General features: G+C 43.5%; 1 protein-coding gene across 18 annotated transcripts in view; it reads right to left on the bottom strand.

Annotated features, from left to right (window-relative positions):
• Positions 1–3,746: 3,746 nt before the first annotated feature.
• The window catches only part of MAP2 (microtubule associated protein 2), a 680,541-nt gene continuing 666,503 nt past the window's right edge, over positions 3,747–17,784 (bottom strand). For all 18 annotated transcript variants that reach the window (XM_069615866.1, XM_069615867.1, XM_069615868.1 and 15 more), the window contains one exon: positions 3,747–17,677. In XM_069615866.1, coding sequence (XP_069471967.1) covers positions 17,459–17,677 — 219 coding nt within the window. In that variant the 3' untranslated portion in view covers positions 3,747–17,458. The remainder of the gene's footprint in view (positions 17,678–17,784) is intronic.

Below are 17,784 nucleotides of genomic sequence, written 5' to 3'. Positions count from 1 at the left end.
CGGTAGACCGGGAAGCTAGGTGCCGGAAAATGTTAGTCCCCATTCCCGTGGAGTCCCATAGGACCCCATGGGAATGGGTTCACCAAAGCACCGGCACTGTTAGCAACGGTGCCCGTGCTTCAGTGACGGCTCGGCCTACCGTGGCTGCTGCGTCCGGCAGGGCCAGACCTGTTCGGCGCAGCGGCTCCGGCAAGCAGACTTGGAGTGTTGCTGTCTGGAAACAAGGGTGCCGGTAAGCTTACCGGCACCCTTGTTTCCGGACCGCCAAACTCATAATGAGGCCTGATGTCTCTGATACACGCAATAGTCGATGTCAAAAGCCTACTGTCGTTATATCCTCCAGATTCAACACAAATTTCCCAAACAGTTGTATGCGGTAGTCTAGCAATATATTACAGTCCATGAATAAGTGCTGAAGCAATGTAACTCCAGCCGTACAAAAGGGACAAACTCTCTCATTTTTTACGTACATTGTTTTTTGCTCCCAAGACATCTTTTGTAGGAGATAGGTTACATTTCATTCTTAGCATGACGTTCCTACACTGGCGAGAAGGGTGCTTTACCACATATAACAGAATTGTATTAAAAGGTTTAATAACATATTTAAAATAGTGAAACAACCTAAAATTTGTCAGCAGTTCCCTTTTTTCAATCCAATCCCTTTCAAAAAAGCTTTTTCTTAGTTGTATTTGGGAGAGACAATTCCTCTTCTGACGAACTGATAGCCATTAAAAGAGAAAGACGAGAATCTTCCCACTCATTTTTAAATCTTACATGACTGCCTTAACATCTCAACACTCAGATACACAAACAAAGTGCTAACCAGGGCCACAAGGAAACCTCTATATAACTGTAGACGCCTCCAATTAATATGTGCCTGCAAAGAGACAAGCCCTAATTCACGTCTAATAGCCGGTAACAGGGCCCCTTGAGGGAGGGACAAGACCCTCTTCCATAATTTGGCCTCTAATTTGGACAATTCTAAATTGTTATCAACTGTCTCTGTGCCATAAATTAGTTTAGTGTCAATTTTTGGGTGGTAATTGTGCTGGACGGGCGCTTCAAGTGGTCTTGGCATCAAGTGGTCTTGCACACGCTCGTTCTGACCTGTCTGCAGTTTCAAATTATGCAGGAATTTACGTGAGCCTTTAGTGCATTTCTTCGGCAAGTTCTTATAACATTTTTACTTTTTCAGCTTTTTTGGCTCACATGGCTCCTGTGAACTGGCGGCCACCACCGTCTGTACTAAAGGACCGGGATCAAGGCTAGCTTTAGAGGTTTTTTGGGGTCGAGGTGAATCACTGGCCAAAGATTCCAGCACCACCATTGGGAGTGTCTGCTGTATATTCACTTGCACTGGACAAGATACATACCCAGACACCACTCTCACCAACTCATCCACCATCACCACTTGTTCATTCTTACACATGGATAAAATCCTTGTTGTACATGTATGCACCGGCACTATCACACCCACAGGATCAACTGATTTGGCATCACATTCTGTAATAAATCCCTCTAAAAAACTCATTTTTGCACATAGCTCCTTCGGAGTTGACCTTACTTCCCGTATTTCATAATGTAATGTATCATAACCTGTGTCCATTGCGTTCAATATACGTGAAAACTACCGGGAAGCGAAAGGCGTCCACAACTTGCCCGGCAGAGTTTAAATTGGAAGAACTATTAAAATGTGTATCCTCAATTTCAAAGTGCGGTTGCACCACTGCCGCTGGATAAATAGGGGAGCAGGCCATATCTACTGGGATGATTCCAGAGACTGTGCTGTTGTGTCCCTATGAAGTGTTACATCCCCCCTATGATCCAGGACAGGAGTACACGAGAAACACAAGTCCAATGATAATCGCACTCTCTTCGCAAGTTACTGCGATATAAAAGCTGTTAAGATAGAAACACATGATATCAAATCCACATTTAGAGAATGTACCTAGTCCTCCAAGTCAACATGGTCCAAGGAGCAAGAGATACCCGAAAAAAAAATCATTAACAACGTCACTCTCCAAATGCTCCTTCGAAACTTTGAGGGACTCTGTATCAGGCTCTAATCTTAGTGTGAACAACTTAGAATGGGTACTATCAATATATATTGGAGGGCTAGTTTTTGCTACCAGCGTAAAAGGGGCTTACGGAGTTTCATCAGAGCCATGCAGGCGGGAGAAAAAACAGCAAGACTTGTAGAAGGCGTGCTTCCATCTTTCTGCATCGTTTGGCTCCTTAGGGCATATAACATAGATAAATCAGAGCATCAGAAAAATAGTAACCGCTCTAATAGTTGAGCCAAGTAGAACACAAAAATGTCACTTACTCCTGACCACCCGCCCAGCTGCCGGTCTGCTAGACTGCTAGACTGCACACTTCCTCCACACTTGCAGGGAGAGTTTATGAATCTTCAGGTAAGTCAGTCGAGCGCTGAGACACCAGACACACTCAAGAGAAATCTGCACAAGCAGCTTGGGCCACTGCCAGACTGCGCACACTGTGTGCTGCAAGTAGAGTTTTGGAAACCTCAGGTAAGGCAGTAGAGCGCCGAGACACCAGGCATGCTCAATAGAAATACGCCCAACCAGCTTGGGCCACTGCCAGACTGCACACTTTCTTCACACTTGTTCCTCTTTCCAACAAAACCCTTAATTGTTTCTTCCACAAAAGGTACTTTCCCACTCCTGTCCACTCTGGTGTGTTTGCTCTCCCAAACTTCCTTCCAACTGAACTTTGCTCCATTCTTCTTCCTTCTGAATCCCCCTTTAGTGCTCTGGTGAATCACTAAGATACCATGAAGCGTTAATAAAAAAAATACATACTTCAGTACAGCACATTCCTTACTCAACTCCATCTTTCCCTGTTGCTTTTCTCACTTTTTTTCTGTAATCCTTCGTGCCCTGTTCTTCATCTTCTTTTCACTCTACTGCGTTGTGTGTAGTACAAGAATAAGTCCTAAGTGCAAGTTATAAGTGTTCCCTTCATTCTCTCTTAAGTGACTACTCTTCTTCCATTTATTTTAATTCATGCATTTTTGGAGGCTATTGGTATTTACCAACAGTATAATCCTTACCCAGGATTCAAACCATGTTACTCTTAAAAAATACCTTTAAACATTTCTGTTATTGTTTCAAATGTGTTCAAAATTATTTAAAATTCCATAAGACATGATTTTGCCGTTCTGTATTTTTAATTATGACTGTTTTTTCTGTGTTAAAATAATAATTCATCAGAAAGCTTATTTGTTTATGATGTACTTTCTCCCAGTAGTTCAATTTGAATTTGGAATTCTTGTATTTCGGTTGTTTTCATTTCAATACATTCATCAGAAACAAAACAAGAATAAGACTAGGCAGCCAACCTCCTACAACCATACACACTTTTAACAAGTATGGGCATAGAGGAGGTCACTGAGAAAGACGGGAAACACTAATGGCACATGTGAATGTATTGAATTGGGGAACTGAACAAATTGCCTACCCTAAACCTCCCAGTTGGTTGGACAGGACGCTTAGTAGCACTGTATCAGTGAGTGGCCAAAACCCACAATAATGTTCATAGAGTCAGTACAGGCTCTTTTCCTTTAACTGGGATTACTTAGGGTGTTCTTGGCGCCATTCAAGTAGGAATCAAGGGTAACTTCATTCTAGGTGATCGTCATCGCAAAAGGTACATTTGAGTTATAGAAGTAATTGGCAAGTCTAAAAAAAAGGAAGACATAAAAAGAGCCAGAGCAAGACAAGCAATCGATGACAAGCGTTTTTATTTTTATTTTGCAAAACAATCACTATACAGCAACAGATACAATTGGCAAATCGTATTGTAAAACATGAACTATCACCAGCCATTCCAGAACCACCTCCATTGTACCAGGTTTTAGCATTATCAGATAACAAACAGCTTCCTAACTGCTCACTGTACTTCTTATTGAGTCTTGCCATAGAGAATTTCTTGAGGATTTTCACTTTGCTAAAGTTGAAGTGTCTTAGTTTTATGGGTTCTATTATTGACCGTTACAATCCACAAACTAAATCAGGTGTCCTAAGGAAAGGGAACTCATTAAATGGGCGTATTCTATGTGGCGTTAACCACCTGTTTCAAGGGATGTAACGGTTGGTAACTGCACGGGCCCGAGTTAAAGGCCAGAGCGAAGTGAGGGCATTTAACTAGGGTCTTCGGACATTACCACCCGTTCCAGCCCTTGGAACGGATGGTTAATACCATTAGCACCCGTCCAATGGGCTGGGACGGGGCTAACTTAAAGTATTTTCATTCCATGAATGGTTTGCCTTGCGGCGTCCCGTTTACGGAATGAAAAGACTGTTCAAAGATGGCCACCATGGAATGGGAAGGAGTGGCGCCATACGGAGCCCTTCTTCCAATTTCATGGCGGCCAAACCGTAGCAAGAGCGGAAGGCGCGTTTGCAGCAGCCGCGGTGGCACCCGCGGCTTCAATCAGGTTTTGGGAAGCCTTAAATTATTATTGACCGACAACACCCAACATAATAAGAGAATTGTGTGTCTTTCCCTATCCTTTTGGTGATGCAATAGAACAAATACTGTCGGTACCTCTTCCTTGACAGAAATAGATGATGCGAATATGACTTGAAAGAATCCACTTATTTCTGTTTCATGTATTTACCAAAAGAACATGATGTACCTCTGTTTCTTCCTGCATGCCTGCAACTGAACAGAGCTGTTTTATCAATTGACCTACTAAATCTAAATGTTGAACTTTCGAAAGGTGTGTCTGTGCAATACTAGTTAAACGTTCTGCTGTAACATGTCAACCCCTATGGAAAACATGTCCAAGAAAAATGGGACACATTGTTATACTATGCTTTTATTCCCAGGTACGGCTTAGAATATATTAAACATGCATGTTTTACAAATCTGCTCTTTCACTCCTACATTACAGTGGCTTAAATTGTGTAAAGATAGGCAGGATACCTCATGGCAAAGTGACTTTGGCTATTTGCAACAATCTGCCTTGGTTGGAAGTTTCTTAAGCGAAAAAACGTATAGTAACAGGCAAACCCACGTGAGTATCCTAGCTGTGGAAGAGGTAGTGACAGAGGAAACAGAGAGATCTCCATCATTGGGTCTTTCATAAATTTACACACTTTTGCATATTTATACACAATTAACACAGGGACCATTTACTCCCATTTCCCTGTTGCTTAAATATAATCTGTGTAAACAGGCCACTGTACTTTTAAGAGCACAGACACACCTGGGACAATCTGCAGTTTAGAGTTTCTTTTTCTGATTCGTTTTCCACGCATTGGTGAAGGAACCCTTTGGAAGGGGTCCTACCCACTTGTATTTGGTTGTGTGAGGGACTGAATTTGGAAGATGTTTTTTTAACGTTTGTTTATTGGAATTTTCAAGTATAACAATAACATTGAATTTCCCCCGCCATATCGCTGCTCTTCCACCCATTATCCCCCCAACTCCTCCCTTCCAACCCTACTCCCTCCCCCCGGTTTCAGATGGCTTTCTACAAATAAGGGGTCAGAAAATTGAGGTAAGCAAATTAGTTAATTCCCAGTCTGCGCAGTTTGTGCGGACCATATGCTTTGCGTTAGTCACCATGTAGGAATGCGAGGACCTGTCTCCACTTGGTCGCGAACTTGGCGCTGTCCTCCTGAAGATAGTAAGTCAGCCATTCCAGGGCTACCAAGTGCCACACTTTGGTAAGCCAGTCTTGTACGTTAGGTGGGTCTTTTGCCTCCCAGTGTTGTGCTATGACTAAGAGGGCCGCCAAGAACAGTATTGCATAGGCCTTGGTCTGGGGCTTCTGCCAGTCTTTATTTGCAGATTTGATTTTCTCAGGCCCAGTATGCATTCTTTTATGCCTCTCTTGGTTTGATTGCCGAACTCTTTCTTCATATTGTCATTTATTGCCTTCCAGTATACCACCAGTTTAGGGCAGCCCCACCGGATATGGGCCAAGTCGCCCCATCCCCCAAATACCTGCCAACAGTCATGGGAAGACCTCCCATTAATGGAGTGTAGCCGTGCTGGCGTTTAGTGCCACTGACTCAAGAGCTTATACCATATCTCCCTAGTTTAGATAGCCCTTGTGAGTTTCAGGATGTCTCACCAAAGCTGTTCCCATTCCTCCTGATCTATGGGCTCTCCCAGTGCCCACTCCCATCTGGCTATCTATGTGTTGGGCGGCCTGGGGACTTCATCTGCCAGCAATTTGTAAATGTTGGGCACTAGTTTCTTATCTCCAGGGTTGGTGGTGAGATATTTCTCGAAAGGTGTGAAGTGCCTTGTCATTGTTACCTTGTTAGAGGTGGATGACAGCCAGTGCCTGAGTTGTAGATAGTGTAGCCTGTCACTTTTCCTCAGGTCCAGTTCCTGTTTGCACTGGTCAATATCCTGGCCCTGTGTAATATCCCCCATCTTGGTGCACCCCCTGACTTTCTACCTAGCAAAAGCTCCTGGCTCCATCCCCGGGGTATACTGGGGGTTTTGGATCAGTGGCGTGAAGGCCGATGGGAATGTGGTAATGCTGCATTGGTGTATTGTTTGGTCCCAAGTGTCTGTCGATAGACCCGTAATGGGGCCCATGTGTACGTTTGGTGGTCTGTCTCTTCTGCTCAGCCACAGGCAGTGGGCAAAGTGGGCGCCAGCGGTCGGGAGCGGTGCTCCTCTACTTTTTAAAATTACGTTTTACCTTTCCTATACGTGTATAAAAGTGTAGGAAGAATTTGAAACTTGCACTTCTGTGCTCTGCACTGAACTTTCCCTTGAACTTCAGGTGCGTTTGTTTGGGGGTTTGTATTGTACGTGAAAGGGGGCGTGGCGATGGGATTCGTGGGAAGTGGAGGCAGGCCAGCAGGGATCATAGGTCCACTACTTCTTTTCACACTTTCAGCACTGACCACAGGACTTCAAGCCACAGGGGGATACCCGTCACCGCCTTATCCATACGCAACCATATTTATTTCGGGTTCCATGTAAACCAGCCTTTATTATACCTCAGTTGGGCCGCTTTGTAGTAGAGAGAAAGGTTCGGCAAACCCAGCCCCCCTTTCTGTACCGGGGCCATCATCGTATGTAGGGCCACCCGCTGGGCTCTGTTGATCCACACATAGGCTACCAACATCTTGTTTATCACCCAGAAGAAGTCTTTAGGGACATGAATGGGAAGTGCCTGGAAATAGTACAGTAATCTAGGCTGGATCACCATCTTCATAGTGTTAATTCTCTTCAGCCAGGAGACCGACGGGGGGCCCAGCGGTACAGTTGGGTTTTAGTTGCCTCTAGTAGTGGTTTTTAATTTGCATCGTATAGCACCACTAGGGTTTAGGTGATTGTTACCCCCAGAAGCATTATGCCCAGTGAGAAGAGGTGCTTGCCACCACCCGCCACAGTGTGTCGTCCGTGAGCGTCAGCTTCAATATCTCTAACTTAGCAATATTGACTAAGCCCTGGCACTGCTCCAAACGCTCCTATCTTCTGTACCACGGTTTGAAGAGAGTGCTTGGGATGCCATGACCTTCTGGTCCTCCCCCCGAATGGGATCCCTCTAATATCCCCCAAAAATCAAATGTTGCTCAGAAATGGCTCTGAATGGATGGCATAGTGGAGCAGGGATAGGGGAAGCCTTGTTTGGCTCCTCTTCTCAATGGGATAGTCCTGGATAGCTGTCCATTAATTGAAAACCTAACCATCAGATTGTTGTATTTAGCATGCACCGTTTGCAGGAAGGACGTCCCAAACCCCATGAGCTCCATTGTGCGGAACAAGAAGGACCACTCCACTTGATTGAACGCCTTCTCTACATCCAGTGAAAGGAGGACCGATGGAGTGACCTCCTTCGCAGCTTTCTCAACTAAGTGGTACACCCTCCTAATATTGTCGAAGGTCTGCCGGCGCTTGATAAACCCTGATTGGTCCGGGTGTATTAGTTTAGGTAGGAGATTTTCAATTCGGTTCGGCAAGACTTTTGCGTAGAACTTGGCGTCAATATTAATTAGGGCAATTGGTCGGTCAGACCTGCAGAGTGCGGGGTCTTTGACCGGTTTTGGGAATAGGACCATCTGCGGCTCTTGCATTATTAGGGTTATGGGATGATCTGGGTTCCCGAATTGAAGAGGCTAGTCAGTCTTGGGGCAAGTAGTTTTTGAGAAGTTTTGTAGAAAATGGCTCTTAATACCTCTTCGACAATGATCTCATTCTCTAACTGCTCTTGTTCGTCCGGGTTATTTTTTTAATGGGGGCTTCAGCCTTATTGGCCTTCACATAGTATCTTTGCCGCAGCTGGAGCAGCCCCATGTCTGCCTTTTTGGTCTGGAGGAGCTCCAGCTTGCTGTGATGGTCCCTATATGTTTTACGGAGCTGCATCCCTGCGTCTGTCGCCAATTTGGAAGATTTTAAACAATTGGCTACCACTCTGTGCCAGAGCTCTGTTGGCTGCTGAGGGTGCTTGGGTGCAAGCCTTTTTGGTTAGCCAGGGAATACTATTGCTTTTCAAAATTGGGCTAAAATGAAAGAGGAAAACAAACATTGGTCTGGAGGACCCTCACACATTTTGTATTTGACTACATCCCCATGAAGTGGAAGCCTGTGAATTATGGCAAGACCTTTCCACCAGGACAGGGCAGAACAGGGAACCGTGCTGCTGTCCTGACTTTATGTGCCCTGGGGTGTAAATGCAGCAAAGGAGCCCACTAAACAAGGAAGCAGGCTGGTAAGTAGAGGCCCTAGCTGCACAAATAAGGTCCGGTTGGATGGGGAGTAAGGAGGGGGTTGGCCTCTTGTGCCAAAAATCAAGGAGGCCATCATAAATGCCACTAGCCTTGGGAAAGATGGTGGAGTTCTTGGTGTCATTGGAGCAACCAATATTGATTAGCGCCTGCTGTCAGTCCCTGTCACTTTCTCTTCGCCCTTTCCAATTTGACCTTACATCCATCACTTGTGGGGTCCATCAGAGGTCTGTGCTTTCCCCTATACTGTTTAATGTCTACATTCAGCATTTGGCCAGGCTCAATCAGTCCCATGGGTTCAGTTGCTATTCTTACACTGACGACACTCAAATCGCTCTGCTTCTCGATCTGGCAGCAGTGGATGCTGCTGCTCGTTTGCACTGCTGCCTGGAGTCTGTGTGGGCTGGATGACTCAGAACTGGCTGTAGCTGAATGCAGACAAAACAGATGTTCTGGTGGTTGGGTCTTCTTTAACTACCTCTTTCTGGACTTGCTTGACCTGCTTCTTACCCCTGTTAAGGTTGTGAAGCACTTGGGCTCTAAAATTTCTGCATCTCTCTCTGCAGAAGCCCAGGTCAGCATGGTTTGCAAGAATGGATATTTCAAACTTAAAATCTTGCAGAAGGTTCTCCCTTTTTTACCCACGCATATGTGTGCACCTGTGGTTACATCTTCTATATTCGGGCTACTAGACTATTGGAATTATTTGTATCTTGCCCAGCCCCTTTATTTACTCAAAAGGCTGCAGGTGGTGCAGAATTCTGCAGCTGGGCCTGCCACATGTACCCCTCTGCGTGATTCCATCTCTCCGATTCTGTGCCACCTGCACTGGCTTTTCTCTGGAATAAACTGCTATGTTCCCTACGCTCGACTAAGAAATATCTGTTGTTTCAAAAATTGCTTAAGACTGTTGTTTTGATTCTTCTATTTTAAAATGCTTTGTGGCTCCCTTCTCCCATTGATGTTTAGCACCATGATGCCTTCATTGGCATAGGTTTGTATTTTATACGTTTATATCAACATAACATAACATAGCTCTGCTGTCATGGCAGGGAAGGTCTGCAACATTTTTGTCAGTTTGTTGTTGTTGAAGCCCTTTAATTTGGTCTCATTGTTCATCCTGGTCGAGAGAGTTCCACTTGTTGCGGTCCAGTCACCGGTGTAGATCCAGGCATATGCATATGTCGCAGTCCAGTCCACAACATCACCAAAGAGACCTTCCTCAGAGAGACCATAAGAGAACGGGCAGCCATTTTATATTTGCAGTGAATGGGAGAAGGGTTGCCTCAGTATTTTTTTGGACAAGATGTTCCAGATGGTGCAACCAAATTCTGGCCAGCTGGCTTCAGGTCGTTCATCGTCCGCAGACCATGAGTACTATGAGGAATAGTCAAAGGAGCAAGTCCAAGAAATGAATAAGAGCTTTTGAGGGAAAAAGTGACAATCACGATGGAAACACCTAATTATGTCCCGCTTGCCCCACCAAATCACAACCTGGCCTTTCATGGGCTGATGCCAAGGGAGGCGGGTATTTTGCATCTGGACATTAAAAGCCTTCAGGAAGAAGACTTTGGCCTGATGACAAAGCAGCAAGTCCAGCCTTAAGTCAGTTGTCTTGGGTCAATTATGCCAAAGGTCTAGCAATTGGCCCAGCAGCTCCAGCCTTGGCACCCCGAATGGCCAGCTGGCCAGACAAAAAGTACAATGCCCTTGACTCATTACTGTATGTTTCAGGAACTAGTCACCCAAACTCCATCGTGGCTATTGCTGTGAGGTGCGTCTATGACTCTGAGTCCTCCTCCACTCTGGAAAAGAATTAATGGAAGCTGGATGCATGCAAAGGAAGGAGATTCGTACTGTGCTTTTGCCAGTCAGGGCCTATAACATGGCAGAAAATCTAAATGCCATGACGGGGATCTTTTTTTTTAAATATTCACTCTTCATCAGACCCTTTTTTGTGAAATTTCGTTAATGTAACCGAATTGCATTTTTCTGTAATATTTTCCCTTTAGATGAAGTACATTCAAATATTATTAGCAAAATAGTAGACACCCTGTTGCACAGTAGATATTGGTGTGAAATGCATCACTGTCGTGTTCAAGAGCCAATCTGGATCGGTTCCAGGTCCAAGACCAGTGGTGGCCTGAAGAAGTGTGACTTCACATAAAAGTGTTAGCTTTTCGGGGGATCCAATAGTTAATCAGTTCCTCTCTTCTTTTGGTGGTAGTATAGGCCATAAGGAATCAAAAAGATAACACAACTGCAGTAAATTATATCTGCAAGGAAGGGGGACGATTCCTTGCAGTTCCGGGAGCCCGTGTAGCAGTAGCCCCGAAAGCATCACATTAAGTTGTCAGCTGTTCGTCTGGCTGAAAAGAAGACTATCACCACAGAACTTCCAAAGCAGAGATATAAAAGAATTTCCCGATCCGGAACTGGATTTGCACCAAATGGAAAAGTTATTTGGTCTGTGGAGCCGTTCAAATGTGAATCTGTTTGACACCGAACAAAACAGAAAATAGTCTGCACCTCAAAGTTCCATCATCCGAAGTATCGAGGGGAAGTTTTTCTGATGAGTTGGTCAATGAAATTTGCATATGCTTTCTCTCTGATCTCACTGAGCAAGAGAGTGGTCAGCTAGCTGCAGAGCTCATCATGAATGGATGATTCTGAGTTTCTCAATATGGGCCATGCAGCCATAGCTCAAAGAGATCCTACTACATATCCCATTAGCCAATTCTCATGATCTGTGGTGGAGGAGCTGGGACAGGGTGATACATCACAACCCAGCATCACTCAGACTGACTGTGTGGCTCCTAAAGACCTAGATTGTGGCCATCAGAGCATGGAACAGGACTTCTTGAAAGGTCCTGGCAGAGGCTACAGTAGTATCCACCATGGAGCCTTATGTAAAGAAGTGGAAGAGGATCTGTTGCTTGCATGTGCATGCTGCATAAAATTCTCTAATTGCCTGCCCTATCTGCTAAGAATAGCAAACACTAGCTTACAATATACATCTATCAGGGTACACCTTTCAGCCATTAGATGATACACAAAGAGGCTAGGCTATAAGTCACTGTTCAGGGATCCCACGGTAAAGGAGTTCTTGAGAGGCTTCTCCACATGTTCCTGTCAGTTCCTTGACCAGCTCTGTCATGGGAGCTCAAACTGTTGGCCTTTCGAGATGATGCACTCTTTCCATTTTGAAGTTCCTTTCATTGAAGGCAGGGATGAACTAGCCTACAGGGACGTCTGTATGTTTCCCAGTATGCTTCTGCACCCTGGGCCTCTTTTGTGTGGGAACCGATTTTATTTCCAAATGTTCTCATAGGAAAGGGTTGGGTTTGCTGAGAATGTGTAATATGGGGGCGCCTTGAAAATTATTTCCAGGGGCTCTTTGGGTTCCCAGTCCACTCCTGGTTGAAGATAGCCTTTATCGTAGCCATGACATCAGCGTAAAGGGCATTGTCATCTGAGGAGCCTTTCTTGACATTCTACAGGAACTTGATGGGTTTGAGAAGGTACCCTCACTTTGTGCCAAAGATTGCATCAAGTTTCAACACGAACCAAAGCATTTCCCTGGCAGTATTCTTTAAGAATCCGGACATTTCAGGAGAGGAGCCATTGCCGACTATAGATGCTAAGAGTGTATTGACATTTTATGTGAACAGAACAAAGTCTTGCAAATAGAACAGTTGTTCATAATCTATTCTAATCAGACCAACTGGCATGTTCTATCGAAATAGGGAATTGCCAATTGGACTTTTGTAGACTGCATCAAATGTTGCTATGCTAGCCCAAGCAGGCAGTTACTAGGACGAGCAATAGCACAATCAACGAAAGCCAACGTAGAGACGTTTACCTTATTTGCCAACATGGCCCTCCAAGAGAACGTGTGCATGTTCAGCCAAAATGATTGCTTGGATTGACTGGCATATGAGGATGCACAGGTCGACAAGGCAATGCTGAGAAATGTGTTTCTATGACAGGCCTCCTTCCGTCCATCCCAAATGTGGATGCATCATCCCAAATATGGAAGCATTTGTCTTTCTTGTTGCTGTGTTGTAAAGTGAATAACGTGTTTTTACTTCCATAGCTGCTTGGTTATCTAAAATTAAAAGTATGGGACTCTTTAAAAGACATCACTACGGGAAATCTACAGGTCTGTGACATATGTATGGCCTATACCAGGTCTTTTATAGCTTCCTATATTAATATTATTGTGTTTTTATACTGTGCTAGCTCACCGCCGTAGCATATATAGCCGCCTTCCTCCCAAGGAGGCTAATGTTCGGGTTATAGAGTGTATGAATGTGGATCAAAAATCTGAAAGTGGAAATGAACGTTGTAAAATGTGGGCTGGCAGCACTGGGTGTGTCATGTTGGCCTAGCTGTGAATGTGCCTTTAAAGGAGCAGAAGCCGGTTGAGACAAGCGTTGTTTAAACAATGAGAAAAAGGGTGGGCCACATTTTCTTTTTTTAATTGTGTTCAGAAAACATGATACCAGGGGTTCCCAACCTAAGAGATACAAATATTGAAAAGGATGTGATTTTATGAAAGACGAAATATTGGAGATGAAGTATTGTATTTATTAGAAGGTTTGTTCAGTTCTCATCTACTACTAATAAATATGAGGCAAGCCACACTTCAAGGTTTAATGTGAATCCAATAGTTCACTAAGAGCCTTTAACTGAGAATTTCCAAGGCTCACAAACTTGCTTACAAGAAATTCTGACAAATGTGAAAGATGCTTTATTTTAAGAATTTCTATTAATTTCAGATGTTGCCCTCAGCTGGCATGACCCCTTTGACTCTCTCAGTCCTAAATCAACTATTTCCATCTAACTTTGGCTAGCGCAATGCATCCTTTATTCTGGTGCACGCCACGTAGTATTCATACAGGTATCAAATTCACTATACTTTTATGGCAAAGGACAGCAAGAAAAGCTTCTTGGGCAAAAGTACTCTAGGCCACTCTCACTGCCCCCCTTTCGCATTAACCAACCTATAAATAATTTCCTATGTTGGGAGATTTCATACCAAATGGAAATAGTGCGTTTATGGATTCTTCCTGCCTGTTCCTCTGGGTCTTGTCTTATTGCAATGGAAGTTGCAGAAAACATAAGTCTAAACGAGAGTTCTTGAAAATAGCACCGATCAGTCCATTTGGATTGATTTCCCAGGCACTGGATAATGCAGCAAGCCCACTTTCTAAACATTCAGTCCTCACTCTGGTGTGTTTAACCTTTCCTTATTACAATGAACACAACTTTTTTGACAAGGTATCAGGCTTGGTTTCACAAATTAAAATGTTGTTTCAAAGCATTTCACAAAGTAAAGGTATGTTGCTGTTGGGCTAGGGGAGGATGGTGAAAAGTTAGAATGCACACCAAAAGGTTAAGCAGAGGAAGCATCACGTGGCATCCTCCTGGGCAATGAGCTTGGGAGTCCAGTGCTACCAAATACACTTAGATTGACAAAAACTGTTGTTGCAGGTGGAACTTTCACTTTCCATTCACAGCACACTTTGTTTTTGTATGTCTTTTACCCACTTCATCGTGGCTGTTTGTGTGAGGAACCGTATCACCCAATGCTCTGATGTGAGTCGTTATGCTTATTATAAGCAACAATAATAGAACAATGCCAGGGCAATGCTCTCGATCAATCAGCTTTCATTCAAGGCTTCAAATTGTCTATCCTTTCTTACAAAAATCATCAGCTCATAGAAAATGTCCTGGCTGCTGATTTGGAGGCGGGGCAGGGCAGAGAAAACAATGGTTGAAAAAAAGTGACACCCGAGCAGGGGATGACCACATCATGTTTCCTGAAAGTGTCTGTAATTTGGAGCAATCAGGATTAGATGTGGGATTTGGGCAGTATTTGTACAGCGTTGCATACCACCATACCACCAAGGAGCTTTAGTGCTCATAGGTCATTTTAAAATAGACCTTCCTGGAAGATCTTCAAGGGTCACATCATTCTGTCAAACCCAGATATCTGAAATCTGAAGGAGGTTCTACAAAAGTCACTCCTCGTTTCTAAATGTATATGTAGCTCTTCTGTTCTACAGTTTTCTAATCCATTCAATACTTGTATGCATTCCACTTTTCTACAAATGTGAAAACAATATTGGTATAATCCTTAATATGTAGCAACACAATCACATTGCTATGCAATAATCGCTCAAATAAAGGGCCAGGAACAGTAATGAGTGTGCCGAATACCCTAATTCTCTGGGAGAACCTACCATAGTTAGTCATTTTACAGAAACAAGGCTTATAAAAAACGCAGTTCACAAGTATGTTGGTAAGAATAGCTCCAGATCCCAACTAAAATCCGTATTGGTCCATATTTTAACATTTGATGGGCAGAAACTGGCAAATTGATACATTTTTTAAAAGAAAAATACAAAGATCAAGGCCGGGGCCAAATGACATAGTCTTCTCTACCTAGCATGACCCACATCACTCATGTCAACACTGCTGAAGGTCACTAGAAAGCACGTTGCTACCTCATCATTGATGACACATGTCACATGTTATATTTCAATAAATGGCAATTCTTCCAATGTCATTTCTTCCAACAGGCCAACTCTTTGCCAGTTGCCAACATGGAAAAATAAGCTGAAGCAGTAGTGAGCACTGCTTATAAAAATGTTGCCAATAGTCAGACTATGTGACATGGACAATAATGTCTTTGTTTCCCACTTTCGCTTTCTTACTATGTACACGTTTAAGAGATTCCCTTTTAAGGATGCAAAGACGCCAGGAATAAAAATGTCCTTGCAAAGAACGCTTTTCCATGTCCTGCATAAACTAAAGGACAGCCTATCCAATAAAAAACGGTTCCGTTCAAAAGTGTGCATAAAGCACAAATCCCGACCAGTGCTCATTGCAAAGTCTGTTTTACTTACATACATGTGTTTCATGATTAAGACTGCAGAACACACGTTGGGGAATACTGATATTATATACATCAAATATGGGTTGCAAATACTATGGATCTTCTAAATATGACCTATTTATTACTATGTCTACAAATAATTAAGGCAGCATCTCGAGGCTTGTTTTAAATGTGAAAGAAATAATCTTTTTGGCTTGGCTATGCTATTAAAGAGGACTGTTCTTGTACATTTAATGTTTTGGGGGTGTTCAAGTGTGTGAACAAAGCATTGTTCACTTATGACTGTATTTTGTATAATTTCAGGCGCTTTTATTGCATTACCCTATGACTGGGTGAAGGAATTTCTCATTCAAGAGACTTCTTCAGAACAGAGATAATAAAACTACCATCCTAAAAATTTCAACTTTAGCAAACGAAAATGTAGCCTAAATATAATCATTTGAAAGTAGCATACATTTGCCTCTTAGATTAATTTCTAGAATGCCCACCACCCCAACATATTTTAACATAAAGTAACATTTCGGAGCACCTCAAAAATCAGAGAGACTTGCTTCTGACACTAACACAGGATAGTCTCTTCAATTTGTTACAGAAAGGAATGTTATGCTACACGTCATTGACCTTACTACTGTTGCTTGCTTTGCATTTTCAAATAAGGGGGAGGAGCGGACACCCTGCTGACATCTACTTTTACCTACCTAAAACTGCAATACCAAAGGGTGGCAAGAGACACAGATACTGTGAGTAAAGAAGTGTAATATTCAAATCTATGAGGGTATTATCACAAATGGCCACAGAGAAATATATACATACATATCTATAATACTGTATCAAACGGGGGGCGGGGCACTGAGAGTGGTAGCATATACATAAACTCTACCAACTCGTTCATCAAACGGATTGCTTTCAGCGGGCAGGTACCGTCAGGCTCTGAGTTACGACCAGCACACCTCAGCAGGACCGCTATGCTTCTTAGAAGAGAGCGGGGCCTGCGACACAAGGAGTATTTGCACTTCTTTTTTTACCCCCACTGCAACCCCCCTTTCCAAGCACTTATCTAAACTTCCCTTACCAGCAGTAGGAGTGTTCGCTTTCAAAAGGTGTTTTTTATGTACCACTTCATAAACACTGTTAAAAAAGCTGCTTTGCCAAAGTTTTGTCTCCCATCCGTTACAGTACAAATACTTTATTTGAACCGATTATAGGCTGACACAAATCCCCTCTCCTTCCACATACCCAAATAACTTAATGGCATATCTTTAAAAAAAATCATCTCTTTTTTGTTATTTAACGATAACACTAGATTTACTTGCATGCCCTTTTTTGTCTTGTAATCAGCATTCGTTTAGCTTCAGTCTGACTCAAACATCAGTAATAATGGTTACATCTTTTCACCTGTAAACTGGAAACTGCACAGTATGCAGTAGTTTAGGGGGGGACAAGAAAAGTCTCTTCGCTACACGGTGGCGGAGCATGCCCCCCTATGGGCACGCATAACAGGTAAAAATGCATTATTATCATAGTACCGCATGCAAGACAGGTCAGAGCAGCAGTGACTGGCAGATGTGATACAGTGTGCCCATGTGTGAAGCCAACGTCTTCCCGTGGGAGATGGAAAACCGGTGTTGAGTTAGAATTCTGTGGTTTTTTAGCGTGGATTTTGTCTTTTTATTAATATTATTGTACCATTACTACAGTCTCTTGGGGATAGTGTGAGTTCTCTCAGATTTTGATAGGAATGAATGTAATAGTTGCTCTGAGCCCAACACCTGCCTAGAGCTCATGCGTTATATATGATCATTGGGCCGCACATAGTTGTGACGGATTACATTCATAAGCCCTGCTTGGCTAGGGCAGCTGTGACATCTTCTGCCAGTGTGGCCAGCTGTGGTGATTCCAGCAGGTTAATGCTGCCAGTGGAGGAGCCGTTGCTGATTCTATGGGGGGTAGCAGCTGTGCTTGACTGGCCTGGGGACTCGCTGATGATCTCAGCACCATGGTCCACGCGAGCTTTGGCTTGCTCTCGGAAGTGCAGCTTCTGACTGTCGATCTGCATGAGAAAAGAATAATTAATAGAACAAATTAGATCATTTTATCTAACACTCCAGATCTAGCCTACATGTTTAGCAAGTGCTTATGCTAAAATGAGGTAGTAAA

Source organism: Ambystoma mexicanum, chromosome 9 (genome assembly GCF_040938575.1).
Source record: "Ambystoma mexicanum isolate Mex_15411 chromosome 9, UKY_AmexF1_1, whole genome shotgun sequence".
In the NCBI taxonomy this organism is placed as follows: Eukaryota; Metazoa; Chordata; class Amphibia; order Caudata; family Ambystomatidae; genus Ambystoma; species Ambystoma mexicanum.
Note: the sequence above shows the minus strand (reverse complement) of the source record. Positions and strands in the feature narration are given on the sequence as shown.